This window comes from Alternaria infectoria (assembly GCF_024043175.1).
Source record: "Alternaria infectoria strain BMP 0036 chromosome Unknown scaffold_6, whole genome shotgun sequence".
Lineage (NCBI taxonomy): Eukaryota > Fungi > Ascomycota > Dothideomycetes > Pleosporales > Pleosporaceae > Alternaria > Alternaria infectoria.
Genome location: NW_026250695.1, coordinates 829,294 through 854,391, shown reverse-complemented (window position 1 = coordinate 854,391; position 25,098 = coordinate 829,294). Strand labels below are relative to the sequence as shown.

The following is a 25,098-nucleotide window of genomic DNA, read 5'->3' as shown; positions in this document are numbered from 1 at the left end:
AAATAACGTGCATCTGCGATATGGACAAGGAAGACGGGGCATTACCGATGCAGCTTGCATGTCTACCCCTTACCTAAGCACATCGGACGATGACGTTGGATCTGCGCAACGCGCGCCGATGTTTGACGAACGGCGAACATCATGTGTGCCACGCGAGATGATTATTGGAGAGATGCGCGTAAACAACGCACAACGCACAGCGCACATGCAGTTTGTGGAGCGATAAACGTGCGAGCTGGGATGCAATAGTGGAACTGGTATTATTCGCTGATGATTGAATTATTTCGCGCGCGACATCGGACCCCAATTCTCCCTGGGCGCGAGCTGGTAGCGGACGTATTTGCCCCTGTCGTGATCCTTACCAAGCTTCTCGTCAAAGTTGACCTCGAACTTGGTGTTGAGGTAAGCTGGCAGATCTTTTGCGGATGTCATCGCCGAACCATCGCCGCTGTTTTCTCCATTGCTTTGCGCTTCAGGCGCCGGATCGGCCGGTACTTGAGCAGGTGCTATGTCGGCAGTTGACGTTTTTGTGTACCCTGTTGCGTTGGACTTTGCAAGAATGGCGGCGCCTGGGCTTCCTGCTTTGGGCAGATTCTTCAGCGGCGCTCTTTGCCGCACCCATTCGAGCATAATGTGCCAAATGTCCTTCCACGATGCGTCGGTCTTGATGGAGCCAGGTTTGCAATGGCTCATCGTCACCCTAAACCCCGCATGTCGTAGCGCACCACGCATGGCCGCCAACGGCGGCGCTGAACAGTGAACTATCTTCGCTACCGAACTTGGGATGATGAAAAATGGGTGGTGGTCTACCTCTGCAGGATCGGACTTCGGAATGAGGGGATCTAGGACCTGAGTCTTTCCCCCATTTGACTTGTCCAGCTTGGTGCCAAACGTGATCTCCTCCAATGCTGTATGCAGCATTCCTTCGATACGATCCGTTGTCGCGTACGTCTGCTTGTCAACTTCGTTTAGCTGCGCTAGTACTCTTTCGATAAAACCGACATTATGCAACGGCCCGCCGTACATTGGTCCTGACAGGTGGGTCTTGTGGCCGCAGTGCTCGCAGTGTTGGTCCGCGGAGGGCCCTTGTGCAAAGCCGTGCTTGTACATTGGATCGCCGTTCTTGTTCTTCAGGACTTTGTTGCGAGCAAGGAATTGGGTAGTCCATGCACCACAGCCGCTTTCGCAATGGTAGACAAGCATAGTCTTGCCGGCAAGGAGCTTGACGTCGGTGGGCGCTTTGCGCACTCGTACGAAGACCCGTATGTAGTAGTCAATAGAGAGAGAAAGTAGGGGCTCGATAGCCATGCCGTATCGACCGGCCGAAGTTGCAATGGCGTGTAGAACCAGGCGTAACCCGCCTTCGTGGCAAGGCTCACCCTTGAACGGCAGTCCTCCATACTGCGAGTAGGTCTTCTCGAGATAACCGTGTGACGCAAAGATGGCAGAGTCGGTGCAAGTTACACACAGTAATCCATCGTCGTTGATGGCTTGTATGGCTGCGTCGATGAAGGGAGCGGCAGTGCCGTATGGGTCAAGGTCAATGACATCGTAGCCTTTCTTGTCGCAATAGCTGTACATGTAGGCTATGGCATTACCAGTCTTTGCTGTTACCGTCTCCTCGAGTTTATTGTGCTTTACGTTGAGCTTGATGGAGTCGACAGCATTCTGTGACATGTCGTTTGCTGTAACGGCGGTTGCAAATGGGACCTCTTTGGCGAATCGTAGGGCACGGAGACCGGTCGCGGAAAGGGCATCGAGGATTTTGAAGGATGGTCTCCAGGGCGTCCGTCCTCCATTCGCACCAGTAGCATCATCCTGATCATCTCCACCCTCTTCTTCTTGCTCGGCGGCACCGTATTTATCTAATGTCTTCTGCCTCTTTGGGTGGACCGCACCTTCTTCACCATTAGCCTCTACAAGCTTCCTCTTTTTAGACAGACTTTCATCTGTGGTAGGAGCCTCAGTCTCACCATTCCCACGATTCGTAGTATCTCCCGCCGCCCGTTCCGCTTGTATCCGCTGTCGCGTGCGTTCCCTCTTCTGTTTGAATTGCTCGTGCTTCTTCAGTTTCCGTTGTATTGAGTCCAGGCCGAACGTCTTGATCGCAAGTACAGTCAAATCGCGATTGAACTGCTGGATGGGATTGTAGAAGACTTGTTGCTTTGCATGTTCCTCTTTGGACAGCCTTGGGTCGGTGGACGTGGGGATGTCGTGGGGGACCAGAATATGCGCGAGGCCTTCCTTGATGGTGGTGTATTCTTTGCCGTCGTGGCTGATATGTTGGTCGGCTTGCGGCGTCGCATCAATAGTCTGCACAGTTGCGTCGGTCATGGGGACGTCGGAGGAAGCCATGGTGAGGGAGGTGTGGAATGCGCGTGGGAAAGAGCTACTGGTTGCCCATGCTCTGCGGGGAAGGCGTGGAGGGACTCGGAAGGCGCGTGAGCAGCGTGTCAAGATTATAATGGAGGCCAGATTGGAGGTGAGTGTGGAGGTCGATCTAGGTCCGGCAATAGTTGTGGCTTGCGTAAAGAGTCACGGCGCATCCACGGTTCTGTCGCGTCGAGCTCCAAATTTTTGGCTTCGGAGTTAAGCTTAAATTTAGCGTCACCGCGCGACTTCCCCGCGTCGCCTGTCACGACTATCACTACTCAATGTATACAGCGAGTATACTAGATGCACATCGTCGTGAAACTAATGAACCGGCGCACAGAATGGTGCTGTCGATATACCAACATTAACATGCAGCAAACAACATCCAAAGCGTGCATAGTGGTTCCGCATAGACCAATGGGTGAGTGGCTGCCTGGAGAGGGCTGAGACTCCTGTTCCGTCTCACCGGCCCCTTGAACGCCTCATCCACACCCAAGTATCGTCTTTCTTTCTCCATCTCAATCGCGATACTATCTCATTTCTGTCTACGTATTTTCCCTTGACCTTTCTTCGCACGCTCGAGAACATACACCATGGGCAGACCTTCCGAACCCCCACCCAGCTACCGCGACGACCCAGACGCCGTCTCCCTCCACACCACCCCCGACGACTACACCTACGACGATGCGCCCGAGATCTCTGGTCTTCCGCCTTCCTACACCGACAGCGAAGCAGGTACCAGCAATGTACCCGCATCCTCGATCCCCATCCACCACATCGCGCCCCCAACCACATCAACGAACCACGCCAAACCCTCTTTCAAGAACGGAAACCCCGTCGTAAATACCACGATAAACGTCCAAGACCCGCTCTACGACAACGACCCCGCCGCCCTCGAGAACTCCATCCGCCTCCTCGCCGAAGCGGCCCCAACCCCCCTCATCTACATAATGGGCACGCACCGCGAGACCTTCAAGAGGAACAACGAGACCAAGTCGCGCACCATAACCGACTTCCGTCTCGTCATCAACCTGTCAAAATACATCCATGCGCATTACATTGCCAACAACTTCGGCACCATGTCCCTCACGACGGCTGAGAACAGCGAGAAAACGCATCGCGGCACGATTCTCAAGTGTAGGGCACCGGGCTCAAAACAAGATGTTGAGGTGGGTGGGACTCAGAAACCGGGCTTGACGGAGTGGTGCCACAGATACTGCGCCTCCCCACGCGCACTTCGTATCTTCCGTGTGCGGCGCGACGTCACGGGTCTGGATGAAGCGTATCTGCGTAGTAGGATCGAAGGCATAATCCGATCTACAAACTACCGCGGCAACATCTCCATAACCTTCCCCGTCGAAGACGCAAACGTCGATTTCTACACGAGCCACCGTGTGAATGCTTGGAGGCTGAAGACATGGGTGCGATGGGTCTTCTACTTGACGTTCCTGTGGATCTTCAGTTGGCCGGTCTTGTTCTTTGCGACGCGGCGCTGGAGCGTTGTTAGAGCTGAATGGCCATTTTCACGAACGAATAGTATGGGGAGGAAGGAGTACACGACTATTAGTGAGGAGGAGTGGATGGGTGAGTGGCACGTGGCGATAAGGAGACTGGTGTTGGAGAGATATGAAGGCGAGGCGAGTGAGGAGATGATGAGGGCAGTTATACAGAGGAGTGAGGATCCGCCTGTGCCTGGGACGTTTAGGAGTGGGCATGTTGGTGTGGATAATGCGGTGGGCGTGCTGACGCAGGGGTTTCAGGTTGCGAGGGCATTGAGTAATGGGGAGGGAGTGGGGAGGGTTGGGCAGAGTGGGTGGGGGTATGACTATTGATGAGTGTGTCGGCTCAGATGCTCGGATGGCGTTTGGGTAACTTGCAATATTCGGATCTTTGTTGCTGTTGGTCACATAGAGGCATGGAAATCCGTTGAATATTTCATATCATTACACAACTGCTACCACAGTGCTCTCATAGAACAGTTAGGCCTCTACACCCTTCGATTGGGGACGACTTAGATTCTCCATGTTTCCATCGAATCGAGCATGTGATACGATGGCTACAGCAAACCTATCCGATCCCTAAGAGTTTAAAAAGCGACTATATGGTCATTCTCACGCCCGTCTACCCCATCGCAGAGCGTACGATGACAACCCCATCTCTCAGTGACTCTGACATCACAGCAGCTCTCAACATACTCACAAGCCTGACGGAAGCCACATTAACGAGCGATTGGCCATGTTTCAATCACGCTCGCGCCACTTTCATATGGCATCTGACAGCCGCACAGTCCGACGAGGTCATTAGGAGAATCTCGGATCTCAGCAGATCCGAACGGCCTGGATACCCTACGTTGGAGCAATTAAAGAATTTGATATCAGAGGAAGTGCTCAAATTGACATCAGAGCAAGGGAACACTCCCACAACTGCGCATCAAGCACGCTACGAACATCCTTCCGTGGAAACCGATGATGACTCTCGATCGGACGGAACGGAACGGGGGGTTTCTTGAAATGGGAGGTAATTAGTACGCAGCAATGGCTACATGCTTGAACATCACGGGGATGTTGGCTCAGAATTTAGAATGGCGTTTGGGTTATGTTCAAATCCCTGATTGTCTCTCGTAGTGGCGTATCTCGCTACTCTAAATCGTTGATTTTCTGGTATCACACCTAGAATGTCGATGTATGTAGTCAGTCTATGCCTCACGCGGTTTGGGTATGGGAGATTTTGCCTTTCAACGTGGACGTAACAGTGGCATGCTGAGGTTGTCTAAAAAGCTAACTGCCTATATTCTTCGACTGAGGCAACTCACATGCTTACGGTTTGTAGTTGATTTGACCTTGTGATTAGATGATTTTAGCAAACCTGAACGACCAAGCAGAAATTTAAAGCGACTAAATACGATCAGCATCCCACTCCCGCTCAATCATACGGCGCAGCATAAGATGGCGACAAGTTATTACCCAGAATCACCCCTGAGTGTTGGTCGCATCACGGCATTCGTGAATACACTTCTCAGCTTGACGAAAGCCATAAGCATCAGTAGTCTGCCCTGCTTTATGGCCGCTCGCAACGCCTTCATAGAGCAGCTAACAGACGACCAGCTCGATCATGTTGTCGGTAGACTCTTGCAGCTTGATATCACTATGCAAGATAGGTACAAACACATGGAGTGCATCGGAAAGTATCTTGAATATGACGAAGGCGTTGCCTTGGAATATTGTGAGTGACAGTTCAATAAGGTAAACATTGTCGATTTCATACTAATCTTAATGATTATAGTAAGCACCGGGGACCTTATGCACAAGTTTTGTCTCTATTGGGACGCGATCGACCAGGCTGATGGCAAAGATTGGACTTGGAAGAGGTATGTCAGGACTGATGTACTTACTGGTCTGCTTAGCGATTGTGTTGCATCCAACGTACTCGATGCGACGCGTAGTAAGTCTCCCGCAGAAGATAACATCGGTTACGAGCTAATAATTAGCAGCGTATAGAGGACCCCGAGGACGAGCAAATGTAGTTGAGATACATGCGACAGTATTCATGAACAGAGAAAGGAACAGAGCATTGTCAAACCCGACGCAGGATCGATGGCGTAAGCTGATTGCTAGTTATGCACTTCGGCAAAAGGGCAATACTTCACCCGGGCAGACACATACCCATGCGTCCGGGCAGGCTAATAGTTCTGCATCTGAGCAGACGCAGGACTCTGCTTCGGAGCAAACGCACTCTTCTGGGGTTGTGCAGACGGACAACCAAGCAGGCTACGAATCTCAGCCCGCAGAATCTGATGAGGACGTTCCATCGAACTGAAGGGATCGGAGACTCTCTTGACATAGAAGGTATGTAGCACGTAGAAATGGCCGCATGCTTGAAGGACGTACCGACAGTTTCGTTGTAGCAGTCTAAACATCAGCGTGTAGCCCTTGTATGATCGCCTTCGTCTCGTCCTGCATCCTCTTGACCAAGCTTCCAGCATCTTCAACACTATGCACAAGGCCAACCGCAGCCCCAGCATACGTAGCCAGTCTTCCTTCTGGACCCCACCCTGCATCCCCCGAATTCTCAGCCTCTTCATGGAGCTTCTTCAGTTCCTCGAACGGAACACCCGCTTGGTGATCATGCCAGCTCTTATTTGTAATACCGCGCGGGCTATACTGCTCAGGCCACCCCACAGTACCCCTGAGATGATTGTACAGCATAGTCTTGGTAGTACTCTGAGCACCATCCGTAGCGCGTACGACTTCGTTTTGATACCCTTTGCTGATCCGCGCCTCGGTAGATGCAAGAAATCGCGTACCCATAGCCACACCCTGTGCCCCAAGAGCAAGTGCAGCAGCTACACCGCGACCATCGGCGATGCCCCCAGCAGCTATCAGTGAGATACCAGACTCGCGAATGCCATCTGCGACTTCGGGGAAGAGCGTCATGATGCCCATACCGTCTGTGGCTCTTCCATGGCCTCCTGCTTCCGCACCTTGGATGACCAGCACATCTGGCGGATGGTCGCTTTTTGCAGCTTCTAAAGACTCCTTCAGGGTCCCGACCTGGATCCAGATATGGATCTCAGGTGCTACCTCGCGGAGGCGCGCCGTCCATTCATCCAACTCTTCCTGCCCATGTCGAGGCGCGAACAGCCAAGCAGCGCAAGGATGGTGTTCTTTCACTGCCTTGGTTGCTGAATTGAGATCCCCATTCCAGAGCTGGAATCCAACGCCGATCGGTAATCGCTTTCCGGATTGGTATGCGTCTGAGAAAGTAGAGTCTGGTACGTCCTTCAGCAGTTCGCGCAATTTCTTCAGATCCGTAGCGGTATCTTCGGGTTTCGCGCCAGGCCCAATGAATCCTAGGCCACCTGCCTGGGACACTGCAAGAGCTAGGCGCGGACCAGACATGACGCGCATCGGCGCTCCGACGATGAAGGGTGATGTGATCCAAGGGAATGCATTGCTGAAATGTTTACGCGCTGCACCGGAACTCATCGCGTTGCGGATTGCGTTCATCTAGACAATCTGTGGTGACCTAAGACGAGGTATGGAAAGGTTCGTGGGTGCGTGACGAAGAGAGCCGATGGCGTTGGTTCAGCACCAGCGTCCACCGTCGTGGCACGCAGCTTTACATTACCTAGCCATGCTGGAAAACGATGGTACGTTTCCACGGAGAAGGCTCCTTCGTGGTGCTCGAGTTACGTCAGAGCACACGGAAAAGCACGAAAGGGACGCGCCCGCGTCTCGGGCGCGTTCAGATGACTAATGAGGGGAAGGTGTCGGGCCGACTACTCACGCTAGCCGAACATACCTGCCCTCGAAGTACCTACACCCTGCATGGCGCTTTCGCACAGCAACCTCCAGGACTGAAAGTGCCGTAGTAATGCCGAGTAACTGATGGCAATCACCTCTTGAGCGGCTATGCTGGACGCGCTTTTCCTTCATCGGCGGAGTGAATCCACTCCGCTAAGTACCCACCGGATCTTCCGGTTTACTCGTCCGAGACCTGGCACCGACAGACATACTAGTCCTACTTATTAGGTTCAGCACATATGAGAAGAAACCCTCCGCGGTGGTTTCTTGAGACATCCAGTGGAGACAAGTCGGGCGCTGTCGTTGCCTTGACATGTCAGAGATGTCAGATAGTCAGAAAGTACATAATCGTACCCTGGCTAGCCTGACATGTAGCAACAATATCCTAACTCCGCACTACGTACCCTATGCGACTATCAGTTAGTACCACCGTATAGACCGTATTGCGTGCCTTTCAATGGTCCTGGCCATGTATCTGGATTCTAGGCAAGTTGAAACCGGACGAACGAACGGCACCGCTCCGTTGATTTATATATCGATCGTTGGTAGGATAGATCTTACATCCCATCATCATCACCTTACAACAGCACATTCATCAACAGCAAAACCCTCAACTCATCAATATGCCTATCAAAGTAGGACTCATCGGCCTCAGTTCCGTCACTGGCGAAATCTCCGCCAGTCCAGGAGACAGCTGGGCAGCCAGGTATATACACTACTTCCCAACTCCCGATCCCATTCCAAACTGATCCACGCACGCAGTGCTCATCTTCCCTACCTCTTGGCCTCACCGCACTACGAAATCACCGCCCTTTGCAACTCCAGCGTTTCATCCGCCAAAGCCGCTATCAAACGCTACAATCTGCCTCCAACCACCAAATCCTACGGCAGCCCCGATGATCTAGCTCAAGACCCAGATGTCGACCTCGTTGTCTGCTCCGTCCGAGTAGACAGACACTACGCCCTGCTTATGCCAAGTATCAAAGCAGGCAAAGACGTCTTCGTCGAATGGCCCCTCGCGTCCAACCTGTCCCAAGCCCAGGAAATGCACGCCGCAGCCCAGAAAAGCGGATCCAAGACAATCGTCGGTCTGCAATCTCGCTCCAGCCCCTTCATCCGCAAGATGAAGCAACTCGTCGCGGACAAGACCATCGGTGATGTACTCAGCTCCACGTTGACTTTCGAAATGGGATGGCCCGGCGACGTCGAACCGCCTGCCAACGACTTCATGACTAAGAAAGAGAGCGGCGGGAGTTTCCTCAGCATCATCGTTGGACATACCGCGGATGCCGTATTCCACGCTCTGGGTGGCCTGGAAGAATGTTCCGCGCTATTAACCACACGCTGGCCAGAAACCAAACTGCTCAAAGCAGATATGAGTTTCGACCGCATTGCCAAGCGCGAGACACCCGATCACGTCATGCTGCAAGGCATTCTCCTTAACAACTCCGCGCCCATCTCCATGGCTTTACGCCACGGCAAAACCTTCAAAGATACGCCCGGTCTCGTATGGCGCGTTTTCGGCACGAGGGGTGAGATCCGATTTACTTCTGCGACGATGCTGAATCTTGGTATGGGCGAAGAGAAGATCGAGGTGTACGATCATGAGAGGGATGTTGTGGAGGCGGTGGAGGTGGAGTATGAGGAGGTGGTTAGGGAGTTGGCGCCGATGGCGAAGAATGTGGGGATGTTGTATGAGGGGTTTGTGGAGGGGAAGAGTGTGGAGGAGGGGTTTGTGGATTTTGCACAGGCGGTGGAGTGGCATCGGGCTATCGATCAGATGGAGAAGGGGAGTGAGGGGAGGAAGTGGGTGAAGATCTTGGGATGATGGGGATGGGACGGCGAGCAGAGTGGGAAAGGAGTAAGATAGGTAGAAACATGTCACATTCATTCAGAGTCTATGGTCTCGTGTGGGCGGATAATGCGCATATACATTGACTTCAAGTTCTGTCTAGACTAACCTCCCTCCCCCCACTCCCCTCCACATGGTATCCCCCAAAGCCCACATGTCAACCACCATAATCCATAAACAATCATAAAGTTATCAGCCAACCTCAAAGTCAGCCGCGCTAGCTAGCGCCATGCTCAAACAGCATTCATTTGCATGAAGGGTATCCAAACCTTGCTATTCAAAATCAGAAAAAGCGCAAAAAGCAAAAAAGCAAAATCGGCCCCCTCCCTCAGAAAGTTGGCCGCCCAGAATCATCAGAATCGTAAAAACCACCAAACTTTCAATAAGCTTGATAAAGTCCCTGCCGCATATGGTCAGGAACAATGTTCTTCTACTCTCGCAGCAAGCCGCCAATGCCGAGACCTACACCTTGATCGACGCGTCCGCGCTTCGGCGGACTTGTCTGAGTGCGGAGATCCGCTGTCGAGGGCATGCGGCCGCGCTTTAGCTCGCCGGCACGGGTTAGACCGGAGCCTTTCTTGACTTGGCCGAAGATTTTGCTTTGGACGAGGTTGGTTGGCTGGGCTGATGGTGGGGCAGACATCATGCCTTTGGTGGGTGGTGCTCTTTGTAGGAGGTTGCGTGCCATTTGGCTGGCCTGGGATTCGGGGACTTCGTCTTCCTCGCGGTCGGTGAAGGCTTCTTCTTCGTCGACGCTGGAGGCGGTGATGGTGGAGTTGCTGCTTTGGCGACGGGTGTTTGAGGGCTTGGCTTGGTAGTGCGCTGGTGGTGCAGATTGAGGGATGTTGGTTGGCACGAAAAGTGGCGGTGTGCGGGGTACCTGAGGGTAGGCAGCTCTGCGGTTCGGGGTCTGTGGCAGTGATGACATGGACTGCGCGCCTCGCTGGTGACTGAAGCGTGATCTGGGTGCATGTTGCCTGATGGGGGTTGTGGGCGCGGTAGCGACCTCCTGACTCAGCATCTTGTCGGCTAGGAGAAGAGCTTCGAAGTTGTTCTGACTTCTGCTTTCCTCGGATAGAGCAGGCGGCACACGGTTGACGCGGTTTCTGGGAGTCGGCTGATGAGGTGTGCCGTAATTCGACCGCGGTGAAGACTGTTCGATCTGCTCAAGAAGAGGTGCGATGTGGTCGCGATTCTTACGAATCCTCGTCTTCAGACGGTCGTTTTCATCCAGCAGGCTAGCAAGCTCGCCTTCGCGGTGCTCAGTGAGACGTTTTTGCTGCTCAAGCATGTCGCGAAGCTCCTCGTTCTCACTCTGCAACATCTGGTTCTGGCGACCCATCTCTGATAGCAAGACTGCATTGGCTGCGTTTGCGGACTCTTGGTACGTCTGCTCTGGAGTTACCATGTTGTTGCGGCGCTTCTCTTCAGCTTGCTGCAGAACGTCAAGCTCTCTCTGAGCCATGGCTAGCTCGACAGCCATGCGGCTGGCAGACTCCTGACTCTCCATTACAGCCATGTTGTACTGAAGCTTGTAGTGGGCTGCGGAGAGTCGCATGTCGCGTAATGCATTGGAGATGGTGTTGACCATGGTTCTCAGCTCCTCAGCAGAAGCACTGTTGACTTGGTCCTGCGGGTAGAGACCTGCACCCATGTCTGTCAAAGCAGACGGCTGATTGGGCAGTTTGCTGGTTGGTGGGGGAGACGTGAGCTGTGGAGTCGGGGGAGTAGGCGTCCTCATGACTGCACGCATGTTTGGGATCTGAGAAGAGGGTGGAGGGGTCATGGAAGAGGTAGTCCGGGGTGCGGGGGAGGTAAACTTGTGGTCTGGGGATGCAAGTTTTGACATTGCGAGCGCTGCCGACTCAGCGGGCGATGGAGAACAAAGCTTGGGTGGTGTTTCGGGTTGTGCGTTCTCAGTCGTAGGCATCAGCGAGTCCTGGTACTGCGTTCCGTGGGACTCCATTCTGCCTCAGGCGCAATTGGCCCACGCAGTGCGACACACGTCAGGAAGATATGGAGGCGGTGTTTGGTCGAGAAGAATTGCGCTTTGTCCAGTCCAACTGTGACACGCGGGGGGAGAGGTGTCAAAGAGCTGGGGGAGCTGGCGTGGTGGGCGACGCGGTAGAGGTGACGAATACGATACGGTGGGTGCAGGGGTGCGCGTCGATGCGCGTTTGCCAAAAAGAAGTCGCGGGGGTTATGCGACCGTGATAGCGTGCAAACGGCAGCGAACAGGTGTTTGCAGAAGACAGGGCGCTCGTAACGGGTGTGTTGGGTGTGTGGGTGACGATGTCGTCGGTGCGGAAGGCGCGTGGAGCGAGGTTGAGGAAGGACCCGCCGGTCGTCCCTGCTCTACCAACCGGCGCTAGGCCCGACCTGTCAGCGCAACAGAAACATGGCTCTCCCTTTGGTTTCACGGGGCAACGGTCGCCTCCCGCTCGCTCAGACGCCTCTCTGCACCCGGCGCGGAGAATTGGTTCTCGAAAAGCAACCTGGCGACAAGTGGAGGACCCTTAATCTGGTTGGACGTGTGTTTCGCCTGTGCCGTCTTGCATGAACGACTTCCCAACCCTTAGGCGTTGCATCGTATAGCGCGCTGTCTGACAGCATCACCATGGACCAGTCCTCGTCCATTCCGCGCCCGTCTGGGATCCCACGGCCGGCACCGGCTTCGCGACTCCCTGTGCTCAGGCCGTCCAACAGCCATTCCCAGCTGCGCGCGCCCGCCTCGACGGAACAATTGCGCAAGAAGCCGTCGCTGTCGTCGATATCGCGCCCGACCACGTCGACGCTGCAGAAGAAGACGTCGAGAGCATCCCTTGCTTACTCCAGCAACCCCCTGACGGCCTCGAGCCCTGTGCCTGACAATACAGCCTCCAAACGCTCCTCCATCGCGCCCTCGTCGAACCGCAGGGCGAGCGGCATTCCCAACTTCGGCTCAAGGCGGACCTCGACCGCCGCCTCAAGTACCAGCGATGCGACCGTCTTCAAGCGGCCATTTGCCCGTCCACCGTCGCGTCAGACGAATGCATCGCGCTCATCCTCGATCGCTCCCACCAAGGAAGATGATACACTGGGAAGCCTAGAGGGCTTTAGGTCAGCCTCGAGGGCATCCTCGCGGGCAAGCTCGAGAGCCGGATTCCGTGACAACGACCCCGAACCGGAACATGCGGACTCAGCTATCGACGATTTGTCCAGTCCCATCAGTCCTGTGAAGCCGGAGAAGAGGAAGGGTCGCCCATCGCTCTCAGAACGGACGGCAGAGACTCTGTCCAACCTGCCATCCTCGCCAGCACCCGGCAAGGGAAGACGTAGATCGAGCTTCTTCAATGCCGACAACAGCATGGCCCCTCCGGTGCGACCCGGATCCGCCATGTCGAACAGCAACGGCAGCAGGCCATCCACGAGTGATGGTGCCCCGCACCCAATACCAGCTACACCCAAGCGATTCGGTGCTCCTTCCAACAGGCTGTCTATGACTGCACCTGGCAAGAGAAGCGTTAGTGCAAATGTTAGCACACCAGCTGCAACACCGAGTAGGCGTACTTCGATGCTACAGCCTATGTCGACTGTCAAGAAGCAACCATTGGCTCCGACACAAAACCTACAGAACACACCTAAACCGCGTCCGCTGACGGATAGCAAGAGTCTCACGGGCATGCGAACACCCCGATCTCGGCCGTCCCTGAACAACGTCTTCGGTCAGGCGATATCACCCCCCGGCACTGCTACATCCTCACCAGCCCGAGATACTCCGGTCAAGAAGACACCTGATACCGTCCGAAAGGTTCCAAGCTCTTCAACTGCCCTGCGCGATCAAATTGCGAAAGCAAGAGCGGCGAAGAAGGCAGACGTCGAAGAAGCACCAGCTGAGGCCCCGCCGAAACCTGCCAGCTCGTCCAATGCCCTGAGAGAACAGATCGCAAAGGCTAGGGCAGCTGCGAAGCAGGCAAAGGCTGAGCCGGTGAGGAACAGCACTCCACCGACCGATGTTATCGTGCCCGATCCTGCCGAGATTGCGACCTTTGACTTTGGTCTCGATGACGATCCCTTCAACCAGCGCCCCAAGGGTGGCAAGTCTGTACTGCGCAGACGTATCGATACCGCCCGATCAGATGGTCGCCTCAACATCGCTGCGATGGGACTGAAGGAGATTCCTGACGACGTACTTTCCATGTACATTTACGACCCCAACGATACCAAGGTGGCCTGGGGCGAGGTAGTGGACCTGTCCACTATCCTGGCTCCAGACAACGAGCTTGAGATTCTTCCCGACAGCATGTTCCCTGATGTATCAGTTGAAGACATGATTGATTCGGATGAGGCTGGACCTCAATTTGGAGGTGTGCAGAGCATCGACTTCCACGGCAACATGTTGCGAGAGTTGCCCGTAGGCCTAAGACGACTTACGCAGCTCTCGAAGTTGAACCTTGTAAGTCGCACTATCAGTAAAATCTACCAGATCCTGTAGCTAACATTGCCTAGTCGCGGAACAAGTTGCCTATGGAGATGTTGGACGTCATCGCTCAGATTCCCACCTTGAGGGAGTTGAAGCTGGCAGAAAATGATCTCAACGGAGACCTCTCATCGGCGATATGCGATCTCACAGCATTAGAGGTCCTCGAGCTGCAATCGAACAAGTTGACAAGCATACCGGCAGACATGCAGCGTTTGACGCAGTTGCGGACACTTAATGTGTCGGACAACCAGCTCCGATCCCTTCCTAGCGAAGTCTTTTCTGCAACCCTTGTCGAGCTTCAAGCGTCGAAGAACCGTCTGGAGGGTACGCTTCTCAGCCTGAGCTCAGTACCTCATCTACAGGAACTCAACGTCTCACAAAACTCTCTCACGTCTCTGTGCGATGGCGATGTGGTTGAAATGCCTGCTCTCAAGACGCTCAATGTCTCCACGAACAGACTTACGTCGTTCCCTGAAGTATCCACCTGGATCAGCATGACGACGCTGCTAGTCGGCGAGAACAAACTCTCAACCTTACCAGAGGGTTTCGTGACGCTTCAACAACTACGTACTGCAGACTTCACGGGCAACGATATCACTCAGCTTGATGAGAAGATTGCCTTGATGGAACATCTAGAACATCTCACAGTTGCAGCTAACCCGTTGCGCGATCGTAAATTTCTTACTATGGGCACCGATGATATCAAGCGCGATCTGGCATCGCGACTACCAGCTGAAGTGTCGGCCGACGTGGATGACGAATTCGAGAATGGTGTCACGGAAGAGGCTCAGCCGAAGTGGCAACTTACACCCTCAGGCACACTAGACCTCGCGGACAAGAGTATGTCCGAACTAGAGATGGATGAAGTCACCATGGATGTCATGGTCAATGGCCTGCGTCAGTTACATCTGCAGCGCAACAAGTTCGAGATCATTCCGTCCATCGCGGCGCAGTTTGAACACTTGACATTACTCGATCTGTCTAGGAACAGCATCGAAGTTCCTCTGTCAGCACCCATCGAGCTTCCCCAACTGCGCGATCTTCGTCTCGCCAGCAACAAGATCAACTCTCTTACGCACCTGACAACATACCTCACTGCGCCACTCCTTGTGACCCTAGACGTGTCGATCAACCGCCTCGCCGGTGCTCTTCCAACGCTCCATGTAGCATTCCCTGCGCTTACCACCCTCCTCGCATCCGACAACAGGATCTCCGAGGTCTCGCCCGAAAGCTTGCACAACCTTAGGATTGTAAACCTGGGCAACAACGACATTGAGCGTCTAGAACCACGAATTGGATTGCTGCAAGGTACCCTGACAGGCTTTGAAGTGGAAGGCAACAAGTTCAGGGTACCTAATCGACAGGTGCTGCAGAAGGGCACTGACGCTGTTCTTACCTGGCTCAGAGACAAGATTCCCCGGGAGAGTTGGACAAGTGCGCAGAGCTCTAACACCGAGTTCTTCGATGCTGATGATGGTGGCTTTTGATTCTTGATTCTTCTTATTAGGGTGGTGGTTTCGAAGGTTCTTGTGGTGCCGGGGTTGGTCTAGAAGGCACTTGTGCGGTTTCACTTCTTTGGATACATTTTAGCGTTTTGTAATGTCTTCGTGTACATTGTGTGCTCACTACAGGAGAGTACTATAGGGATGTTTAGATTATTGTGTTCAGTTTATTTCGAATGGATGTCGCGATACTTCCAAAAACAACCGTTCCCAGTCAATCGTATCAGAGTGATCAAGTTTCTCATTATCGTTGGAGGGGTGAAGCACCCAGTACAGCGATAATAATGATGAGTATGCTCAAAGTAACCACACTCAATCGACCAAGGCACTACGGTAACTTTCGCGACAGAAGATTAGTTCCAGTAGCGAGTCGTCGTTGGTGGTGCAGCGCAAGCCGACCCATCACGCTAGTGTCGGCATCGGCAAAACGTGCCGCCGAAAACTCGGTTGGCCCACTAGCGCTAGGAAGGCTGTCGAAATTGGCGAGCGAACTTCGAGATTTCTTCCTCGACAGCCGTACGATAACTAACCCACAGGTCAGCCATCGAGGTACGTCTACCATCTTCGGAGTGCGCAATCGAACGAGCGCAATCAAATCGAATCGCCGTCGACACTGCGCGCTTCCACACACCTCCACGAGCGAAGGACGAAGGCTGATTAGGGCAGACAATCCGACACAATGGCGATCAAGCACAACCAGCAGATTCAGAAGAACCATTTCCACAAGGACTGGTGAGTTCGCGATTGGGACACGGGGCACGTTGATGACATTGGGCTAACATTCTCCAGGCAACGCTACGTCCGCTGCCACTTCGACCAGGTAATTCCCCTCTCACGTCGCTGAGAGTAGTGGCGCCTGTGTTCAGATTTCTGACAGTACGATAGCCTGGCAAGAAGAAGTCCAGACGCAATGCTCGCGTTGCCAAGGCTGCGAAGGTAGCCCCCAGGCCCGTCGACAAGCTCAGGCCCGTCGTCCGCTGCCCTACCATCAAGTACAACCGCCGTGTCCGCCCCGGCCGTGGTTTCTCTCTCGCTGAGCTGAAGGGTATGTTGCTCCACCCAATCGCGCAAAGCGCCCCTAACATGCAGCAGCCGCCGGTATCCCCCGCAAGTTCGCCCGCACCATCGGTATCTCTGTCGACCCCCGCCGTCAGAACCTTTCCGAGGAGGGCCTCAAGGCCAACGTCGAGCGCCTCCAGGAGTACCGCAAGCGCCTCATCCTCTTCCCCCGCCGCAACGGCAAGACCAAGTCTGGTGACGCTTCCGCCGAGGACGTCAAGGCCGCCAAGAGCGCCGACAACCTCGTCCAGTCCACCGCCGCTGCTCTGCCCATCAAGAACGTCATCCAACTCGAGGAGGGCCCCATTGGCAACTACGAGGCTACCGAGAACGCCTACCGCAAGCTCCGTGACGCCCGCTCCGAGGCCCGCCTCGTCGGTGTCCGTGAGAAGCGCGCGAAGGCTAAGGCCGAGGAGGCCGACTCCAAGAAGAAATAAGCTATTCGCTGAAGTAGCTGCTTGGTTCTTTGCTATGGCTTACGACAATACAAAAGTCAGGATTACGATTCGGCAATGGGTATTCCCAGCGTGGGCTTTCCCAGCATGGGCGGCGTCATGGTTAGGTCTGTCAAATAAATGACAGCATGTGAATGATACCTAGTTTTGCAAATGCAAGCCGTGCCTCCCACTCATCTCTTCGTCATTTCCTCTACAGTCTCTTCCAGCAGTATCCACTCTTTGCCGTAGGGTACGATGGGATCATTCGTGATGTGTCATTTGACCGAGCAATATGGAATTGACGTTCACCTCGAATTCCAGTATCAATGTTCACCTTGCGCAAACGGACGTCGCTAGCGCGGTTCTTGTTGCTATGAGCTCCCCCACCTCACGCCGTATCTGTCACAACACCACAACACCACGCAAAACGTGCAAGACACAAGCTACGAAGTCTCCAAGTACTCACTTGGTAAGTCCCCCCAACAGTTCCCAGTAAGCTCGTAGCAGGCACACTCCTGCAAAAGTAATTCCTGCGCGCTCGACTCTCACATCGTATACATCTTAATGTTGTATTGGCATCCACGTACACCGTGAAAAGCCGATGTATCTTCCTCACATAGTTCAAATCTGAGAGATATTGATGCCAAGCCCTGCAATTGCTAACTCATTTTCCAGATCTCAACGTCCTTTTGGCTTTCACGCCCATCTCAACATCACGGTAACTGTTAGTCTCTCTGACCTTTCCCCCTCGAAAAGAAATCAGACTCAAATCCAAAATGGTGATCAAGGCCAAGAATCACCCCGCTGCGGCACAAGCAAACGAAGAACCGTGTGATCTCGGCGATCAATCAAGCACCAACACCAGCCCCATCATCTACACGCCCCCAGACTCCGGCACCGAAACCGACGCCATGGCATCCTCAGCAAACAACAAGGGCGCCTCACCTTCTCTCCAAGCTCCAGCACAGCCAGACGATGGCGGCGGTTCATTCACCATCACCACGACTCACGGTTCCAAGCCCGTCCTTCAAGACCCCAATGCCGCCAACATCAGCAAGCGCGAGTACATCTACTTCCTCCCTTACCCTCTGCCGCCAAACACCGAGATCCCTTACTCCATTCACCTCCCGCAGAAGAACCCACTGAACCTACCGTCTCACCAGTTCGAGCCTACATCTACTTTGGTACTGACAAGCCCTAACCATACCTTCGTCGATGTTCGTATCTACAAGTCGTTCTCCAAGGACGCCATCAATTCCAACAGCGCTGGTCCTGCGCCCATCAAGGATAGTACCAACGTAGGCAACTCCGCACACCTAGACTGGGCCTTCACCGGCACCTCCACCAGCGTACCCATCACACCTCCCCCCACCGGCCCACAGCACGGGAAATCTGCCAAGAAGATCAAGGAAGAAACTTGGGTCAACGTCACACACTCTACTTGGACTCACTGGCTCGACTCACGCTTCCCTGTTGGCCACAAGAGCATCCCTGTTGATGAGGGCGACATGTATCCCATCGCTCCCGGATTGACGCTGGAGCATGGACATGGATACCATCCGGCACTTGGTGCGGTCAAGACCCACGAAGAGATGTGGAAGGATGTCGACGCCGTATCTACGAATGAGAAGGGCAGTATGCTATGTGTGGTTATGCGGTGCCAGGCTGATCACGCGGGTGTTAGAGGTGTGGTCGTGAGGTTGGGGCAGTACTGCCAGGGTATTCTCATGTGGGGTAACAAGGTTACCGTTGAGCGATGGGAGTGGGAGGACGGTGAGGGCAAGACTGCGAAGGAGAAGGTTGGTGGGAACGGCGCAAAGTCAGAGGTGGAGAAGTGGAATAGAACTGTGAGGGTAGGGGATGGGTTCTTGCCTTGTGGCGTTACCTTCAGGCCTGAGATCTTGAGTGTGGGTGCGGTTGTCAAGTTCCAGGACTTTGAGTGGATGGTGGAGGAGTGTTGGGAGTGGAAGTAGGTGGGTATGAGCGTAGGCAAGATATCTCGTGCATGAAGATTAGAAGGTCATGGAACCGAGTCGACGAAGTTAAGATGGACTTTGTATAATAGTATGCGATACGGATCGCGATGAGTAGGGATACCCACATGTCACTGACAGCAGTGACGACCCGAATCTTGTAAATTACACAAACGCTGTCCTGACCACTGAGCATACGCCAAACGGTGAACGTGCCGCTTGAGCTCAGACCTAAGAGCGTACGTCAACCGGCATTGCAGACTCTCCTGCAACGCAGAAACTATGATCAGCATCGACGATCGCAGAATTTCGGAACTCTCAATGCAGTACCCTTGTCTCGACTGATTGAAGCAATGCACATCATCATGCATCTCAGAAGTTCCTTCCCTCTCCTTGCATTGTGGCGGCCCCGCATCCTGGCCTCTCCAACCATGGACACAACCTGGTCCAACGTTCAGCAACCTCTAGCTCCTCAAAGAGATTTATTGAATGGTGATGATACTGTCATTCTGGGTGCAGGCGTCATCGGCCTTGCGACAGCCTATCAGCTCGCACTCGCTCACCGAGAGACTGCTAATGCGACGACCAGGTTACACGGCAGAATCATCGTCGTCGAACGAGCTGCGCATATCAGTCCTGCTGCCTCTGGTCAAGCGACAGGTGGACTTGGAGATTTCGGCTTCGCGAGCGGTGTCGCTGATTTGGGCGCGCTTTCCTACAGGCTGTTCCAGGAACTTGCTCTCGCGAATGGAGTGAAGGAGTTTGGCTTTAGCGAGTCTACAATCTATCGCATCATCCCCGAGGACTTCACGGGTACGCCTAAGCCACCTGATACTTGGGGTCCAAGTCCTCCCAGTGAACGGCCTGTGTCTGCGCTCCCTGACTGGATCAAACCCAGGAGCAACTGGTCAGTGCAGCGCATCGCTGGCCCCTCTCATGCATCGCATCTGTATGTTCGCGTCTCTATTATCACGATGACTTGGACTGACCGATAAGTGACCCCGGCCAGTTCTGCCAGTTTCTCTACGAAGAGTGCAAGAAGCTGGGCGTTGAGTTCGTGTTCAACGCGAATGCAACATCAATTCAGGCAGCACCAGGAGCGAGACATTTCACAAGCATCCAGATCGAGCAACAAGATGGTGACTCACTCAACATCCCCTGCAGAAGCCTAGTCATAGCAGCAGGCCCTTGGTCCCCACACGTCTTCTCAACACTCTTCCCTCACGCCTCTTCCCAACTACCAATGAACTCCACAGCGTCAGCCGGAAACCACTTCCGCATCCGCACACCTGACTGGAAGCCTGAGGACGACGAGAAGGGAAGTCAACAAGTCTTCTTCCAAAGTGAGGTTCCAGGCAGACAGGGTCTCGACATCACTAGTTTCCCGGGAGGTGAGTTGTACGTGGGTGGATGGGGAGCGGCACCGGAAGAACTTCCAGAGCTTGCGGAGGATGTGCGCGCACAGTCGGGTGAGATTGAGAGTATGAAGAAGATTGTGAAGGGGTATCTGAGGGTGCCGGAGGATGAAGACTTGAAGATCTTTGCGGAAGGAAGGTGCTACAGGCCGCTTGCGATGTTCAGACATCCAATTGTCACGAAGGTGGACTTGGAGTTGCTGGGTATGGATGATAGCTCCCAGGATATGCCGCGTCTTTCGACGCAAGAGGATGGTGTTCAGGATGATCGGTATAGCCCTGGTGGCTTGTTCCTGAACACCGCTCATTTCGATGATGGTGTGACATTGTCGCTTGGAAGTGGGAAGATTATGAGCGAGCTACTGATGGGTCTACCACCTTCGGTTGATGTGTCGGGACTTGGACTGAGCTGAGTTCGTTCTATGATCTTACTGATGGTGAGAGAATAGCCAATCTTTTTACAAAGAATTTGGTGACACAACTAATCAGACATGTGCTTTTGCGTCTCTACGCCAAGGAGTTAGTAAGCAAATGCTGGTAAGGTGAAGGCTGTACGGTAGCATGACAAGATTCTCGAACCCTGAAATGCTCTTCCCGTTACTATTGGCGAGGTGAGCGGCGGTCTACCGCTCCTTCCCAAAGGGTCCAGCGCCAAGGTTGCCTAATCGTCAACAAACGCTTGAAACCATATCGCCTGTCAGACGCGCTCTCACCTACCATCCACCACAGTCAAACTTGATACCCACATCTGCTGCAGAGAGCGACCGACGTTCCGGAAACCCCAAAGGACGCAATGAGCTCCAACACCCGAGCCGATGGTCTGCTCAAGACCTTGCAAAATATGAATGAAGTGGACCGCGGCCGCATCGTGGAGTATCTGCCGCCCGAGGAAGTGCGCGCTGCCTTCTTACTTGTCCTCCGCGAACAAGATGAAGCCTCAGGTATGTTCAAGATCACCGCCTTTGGTACAAATGGGGACCCAAGCTGACTGATGGTAGTTCCGCAATCTCAACCTCCCGTTCAGGCTATATCGACAACACCCCAGTTCATCCCCACAGACGATCCAACTACTGCTCCTACAAAGCGAAGGAGTTCTGCGGCGAGCTTCAATGACTCAAAGCGAGCAAGGACCGACGCAGCTGAAGAGCAAGAAACTGTCACTACTGCGGCTCACATGGAAGTGAAGGAAGAGCAGATGCCAGCAAACGCTGAGGTGGCGGGACAGCAAGAAAATGACAATTCTACCGCGCACATACTATTCAAGAAAGAGCACGAGATAATCGACCTCGGCAGTGACGATGAAGAGAAGGAGGAGCTTATGGCCAATTACCAGCGCACGATCGAGGATGAACAGGCACCGGCGAAATTACCTAGGAAGCGGAAGTCAATAGTCGATCGGAGGTCGAACGATGTTCCTAGACAGCGGAAGCCCCAAACGGTCCGGAACCCGGTAGATCTGCCAATATACCTGCGGTTTCGCAACGAGCAGGGTGAATATGTCTTGAAGACACTTGACGACCTTCCGGTCCTTGTCCGGGCCCAGCTGAAGCGACGTTACGAGTTCATGTGCTTGTCTTCTAAGTACAGAAGAGATTACTACGCAAGCTGCACCCTCAACCCAGCACGATACACAGACAACCCGGACAGACCTTGCTGCATCCGAACGGTCCTCCTCGGTGCTATGACTCCTGCCGGTACAGTTAGGCAAAGCTTTAGCCAAGGAGGGGACTTCATGGACGCGGCAGATGACCGATGCGTCAAAGCCTACGAACCCTGTGCTCACTTCGCAAACCACAACGGCGAGTTTGTTATACGTATCGTACCTTTGCCGAGCACTTTCCGGGCGGGTAAGACATGGACAGACCTTGGGTATTGGGTGTTGTGAGAGAGAGGTGGAAAGTAGTGTAGGTTGTTGGTCGGTCGAAGCAGCGGTCAGAAGCTTCTTGATTCGTTGTCTCGACTATAAGTTGAGAGACCGCTACAGAGGAGTTCACAAGATATGTGTAGCTCTTTGTACATTAGGGATGGAGGCACAGCATCTAAGGATTAGTCCTGAGATGTCGAGCAACTAGGAAGAACCAGAATGATGAGAAACGTTAAGCGATGAAAATGCACTTACGCATATCCAGACCATCGTGAATGTAGCCCGCGACTTGACTCCTTGATAGCCGCCGCCGACTCTGGTGTTTCGTTGGAGTAATCAGCACTAACAACGCACGCTAAGAGCGCATTGGTGCATCTGGTACATCTACAATTACCCTCAACGTTGTCCCACTCCAGCCAACACCGTATCTTCCTCGACCGCGGTGAGTCGTATCGATCACACTGCTTGAGTAGCGGATAGAGAAGAAGCAGCAATTGTAAATGCAGCCTGCTATTTTGATCAGTCAAAGCAGCGACTAGGCGCCAATGAACCCCGTCGTGACGCAAGAATCAAGGGTACGATCAGGACCTCGGGGAAATGAATTGTAGGGTGATGGGAACACACTTACAGATATCTGGTATATGGTGAGCGTAGACTGAGTACTGACTCCATGAACGCCGATGCTATGCAATGTGGATAAGCCCCGACTAGGGGTTGATCGACTCCAGGTATAATTATAGTAAAAGTGTCGATGTCAACATAAGAGCGATGAACGCGTGTCTTTCAAACAGCATCCACAGACACCCATCCACCAGTCCAGATGCCATCTGTTTTGCATCCAGGACAACTCGCATGATCGCATCCGGTTGGCTTCGTGAAGTCGTACTCTTCCCATGTAATCTCATCTGCCTTTGCATCATCCGCCATAAGTGTATCCTCTTCCTTCTTGACTTCGGCCTCCGCGATGGGCATCGCAGCAGCAACCGGTGCTTCAATACTCCTCTCGGACATATCCTCCGTCTTCACGACCACCACCTCAGCCTTATCCTCGACACCATCTTTCCCACCAACCGCAACCCCAACTTTCTTAAACCTGCCACCCGCCGCAGCATTACCACCACCCCCAATCTTAGTAAATCGACTTCCAACCCCCGGCTTCTTATTCGCATTCTCCACATCTATACTCCGCATCTCTAACCCTTGTTTCGGTTTGTTGCTCTCGGTGTCGTTGGACGCGGTGAGCTTCTTCATGTCGGCGAGACGTTGGCGGTGGTTGTGGTCGTAGGAGCGGAGGTGGTTTTCGTAGTCGAGTTGTCGCGGGTAGCCTTTATCGCAGATTGTGCAGTTGAAGAGGCGGACGGCCGCTGGAAGGGGGTTGTTTCGCTGAGAGGGGTGTTAGTGATGCGTGGGTGAGAGTAGGGTTGGGGAGGGCGTACTGGTGGCATGGTCGCGTCTATGTGTGGTGTGTCGCGATGGGGATATGTGGGCGAGGTGATATATCACCAGTGATAGAATCTCCGTGAGCGATTCGTGGGATCGTGAGGTACCGGGGTCGTTCAGTCGTGGCGTCGCGTAGTCGCGTGTGGTGATAGAACAATTGGTGTTGCGGCTCAACAGCACGCGCCTCGGCTCAAGCATGCAGCGCCCCACTTATATCTTCACCGAATCAACGTCATTCCATGTCTCAGCAACGTAGCATTTCCCTTACCTCGCAACACCACGACACAGACCGCAAGATGGAGAAGAGCCCGGGTCTGCCACCGGTAGAGGATGAAGAGATGGGCGTTATGGGCCTTACCGAAGTCGACCCTTCGCCCGTCGACACACCAGAAGAGTTGAAGGTAAATCAATATTTCCCGGTTCCGGATGAGGAACGGCCTGAGAAGGAGACGGAAGAGATGAGAGGCATAAGGAGGATGAACACTTTGGGATTGCGGTTAGGTGACCATGGACCTGCTTGGTGGCGTACGTCTTCCTCCAGTCGTCAAATGCAGAGCTGCAATGCTGACATTACTACACAGTCCTCCGCGTACAAAAGTACTCCTCCTACACCTTCACAGCCTTCGCCGCCCTCCACATAACAAACGTCTCCATAATACCGCTCGCCACCCGCTCCGTCCTCGAATCAAACCGTTACCTCCTGCTCACACGACCATACTACCAATCCGCGCTCACGGAACCCCTCCTCGTTGGCCTCCCCCTCGTCGCACACGTTACTTCTGGAATTGCACTACGGCTATGGCGAAGGCGACAAGCGCTGAAGAGATACGGTGCCGAGACACGAACGGATAAGCGCACGATTCCATGGCCGGCACTGAGCGGGACGAGTGCGCTGGGTTATGCTTTGGTGCCTTTTGCTAGTTTCCATATCTGGACTACGAGGATCCTTCCGTTGTATGCGCATGGCGACTCTTCGCTGATTAACCTGCAATATATCTCCCATGGCTTCGCACTACATCCTGCTGTTTCCTTCACCGGTTTCACAGCACTGGTAGGAGTCGGCGTGTGGCATTTCGTCTGGGGCGCTGCAAAATGGTTGGGCTTTGCGCCAAGTCAGGTCAAGCATACGGAAGAGAACAGGGCTTTGATCCGGAAGAGGAGGTGGTACACTATCAACGGTATTAGCGCGGCTCTGACAGCACTATGGCTAGCGGGCGGTCTGGGCGTTGTTGGACGAGACGGCAAGATGGTGGGCTGGGTAGGCAAAGAGTACGATGAGCTGTACAAGTACCTTCCGATCGTTGGACGATGGGTAGGACAATAAGAGGAATGTGTGGTGCGAGTTTTGCATTGTAGTATACCCTTGATAGCGCATCGACAATAGTCTACACTTTCTCGCAAGAACATTCGACTCCACT

At 53.8% G+C, this 25,098-nt stretch overlaps 12 protein-coding genes across 12 annotated transcripts; 8 read left to right on the top strand and 4 right to left on the bottom strand.

The window, feature by feature from the left end:
- Nucleotides 1-279: 279 nt before the first annotated feature.
- On the bottom strand, nt 280-2,355 carry J4E92_004595 (uncharacterized protein; the record flags this gene model as incomplete). Its single annotated transcript, XM_051495985.1, has 1 exon — nt 280-2,355. One exon carries the CDS (start codon nt 2,353-2,355, stop codon nt 280-282), a length of 2,076 nt encoding a protein of 691 aa, XP_051353825.1.
- Nucleotides 2,356-2,966: 611 nt separating this feature from the next.
- Nucleotides 2,967-4,205, top strand: J4E92_004594 (uncharacterized protein; the record flags this gene model as incomplete). Its single annotated transcript, XM_051495984.1, has 1 exon — nt 2,967-4,205. The coding sequence occupies one exon, from the start codon at nt 2,967-2,969 to the stop codon at nt 4,203-4,205; it is 1,239 nt and encodes a 412-aa protein (XP_051353824.1).
- Nucleotides 4,206-6,281: 2,076 nt separating this feature from the next.
- J4E92_004593 (uncharacterized protein) lies at nt 6,282-7,379 on the bottom strand (the record flags this gene model as incomplete). Its single annotated transcript, XM_051495983.1, has 1 exon — nt 6,282-7,379. One exon carries the CDS (start codon nt 7,377-7,379, stop codon nt 6,282-6,284), a length of 1,098 nt encoding a protein of 365 aa, XP_051353823.1.
- A 920-nt stretch (nt 7,380-8,299) lies between these two features.
- J4E92_004592 (uncharacterized protein) lies at nt 8,300-9,504 on the top strand (the record flags this gene model as incomplete). Its single annotated transcript, XM_051495982.1, has 2 exons — nt 8,300-8,382; nt 8,439-9,504. The coding sequence occupies 2 exons, from the start codon at nt 8,300-8,302 to the stop codon at nt 9,502-9,504; spliced, it is 1,149 nt and encodes a 382-aa protein (XP_051353822.1).
- A 454-nt stretch (nt 9,505-9,958) lies between these two features.
- J4E92_004591 (uncharacterized protein) lies at nt 9,959-11,494 on the bottom strand (the record flags this gene model as incomplete). The annotated part of the gene is made up of 1 exon (XM_051495981.1): nt 9,959-11,494. One exon carries the CDS (start codon nt 11,492-11,494, stop codon nt 9,959-9,961), a length of 1,536 nt encoding a protein of 511 aa, XP_051353821.1.
- A 651-nt stretch (nt 11,495-12,145) lies between these two features.
- J4E92_004590 (uncharacterized protein) lies at nt 12,146-15,477 on the top strand (the record flags this gene model as incomplete). The annotated part of the gene is made up of 2 exons (XM_051495980.1): nt 12,146-13,963; nt 14,017-15,477. The coding sequence occupies 2 exons, from the start codon at nt 12,146-12,148 to the stop codon at nt 15,475-15,477; spliced, it is 3,279 nt and encodes a 1,092-aa protein (XP_051353820.1).
- A 694-nt stretch (nt 15,478-16,171) lies between these two features.
- On the top strand, nt 16,172-16,988 carry J4E92_004589 (uncharacterized protein; the record flags this gene model as incomplete). The annotated part of the gene is made up of 4 exons (XM_051495979.1): nt 16,172-16,224; nt 16,282-16,312; nt 16,378-16,537; nt 16,585-16,988. The coding sequence occupies 4 exons, from the start codon at nt 16,172-16,174 to the stop codon at nt 16,986-16,988; spliced, it is 648 nt and encodes a 215-aa protein (XP_051353819.1).
- Nucleotides 16,989-17,764: 776 nt separating this feature from the next.
- On the top strand, nt 17,765-18,961 carry J4E92_004588 (uncharacterized protein; the record flags this gene model as incomplete). The annotated part of the gene is made up of 1 exon (XM_051495978.1): nt 17,765-18,961. The coding sequence occupies one exon, from the start codon at nt 17,765-17,767 to the stop codon at nt 18,959-18,961; it is 1,197 nt and encodes a 398-aa protein (XP_051353818.1).
- A 431-nt stretch (nt 18,962-19,392) lies between these two features.
- J4E92_004587 (uncharacterized protein) lies at nt 19,393-20,789 on the top strand (the record flags this gene model as incomplete). Its single annotated transcript, XM_051495977.1, has 2 exons — nt 19,393-19,910; nt 19,958-20,789. 2 exons carry the CDS (start codon nt 19,393-19,395, stop codon nt 20,787-20,789), a joined length of 1,350 nt encoding a protein of 449 aa, XP_051353817.1.
- A 380-nt stretch (nt 20,790-21,169) lies between these two features.
- Nucleotides 21,170-22,261, top strand: J4E92_004586 (uncharacterized protein; the record flags this gene model as incomplete). Its single annotated transcript, XM_051495976.1, has 2 exons — nt 21,170-21,341; nt 21,375-22,261. The coding sequence occupies 2 exons, from the start codon at nt 21,170-21,172 to the stop codon at nt 22,259-22,261; spliced, it is 1,059 nt and encodes a 352-aa protein (XP_051353816.1).
- Nucleotides 22,262-23,023: 762 nt separating this feature from the next.
- On the bottom strand, nt 23,024-23,685 carry J4E92_004585 (uncharacterized protein; the record flags this gene model as incomplete). The annotated part of the gene is made up of 2 exons (XM_051495975.1): nt 23,024-23,623; nt 23,677-23,685. 2 exons carry the CDS (start codon nt 23,683-23,685, stop codon nt 23,024-23,026), a joined length of 609 nt encoding a protein of 202 aa, XP_051353815.1.
- A 291-nt stretch (nt 23,686-23,976) lies between these two features.
- J4E92_004584 (uncharacterized protein) lies at nt 23,977-25,004 on the top strand (the record flags this gene model as incomplete). The annotated part of the gene is made up of 2 exons (XM_051495974.1): nt 23,977-24,205; nt 24,262-25,004. 2 exons carry the CDS (start codon nt 23,977-23,979, stop codon nt 25,002-25,004), a joined length of 972 nt encoding a protein of 323 aa, XP_051353814.1.
- Between the last annotated feature and the right edge of the window lie 94 nt (nt 25,005-25,098).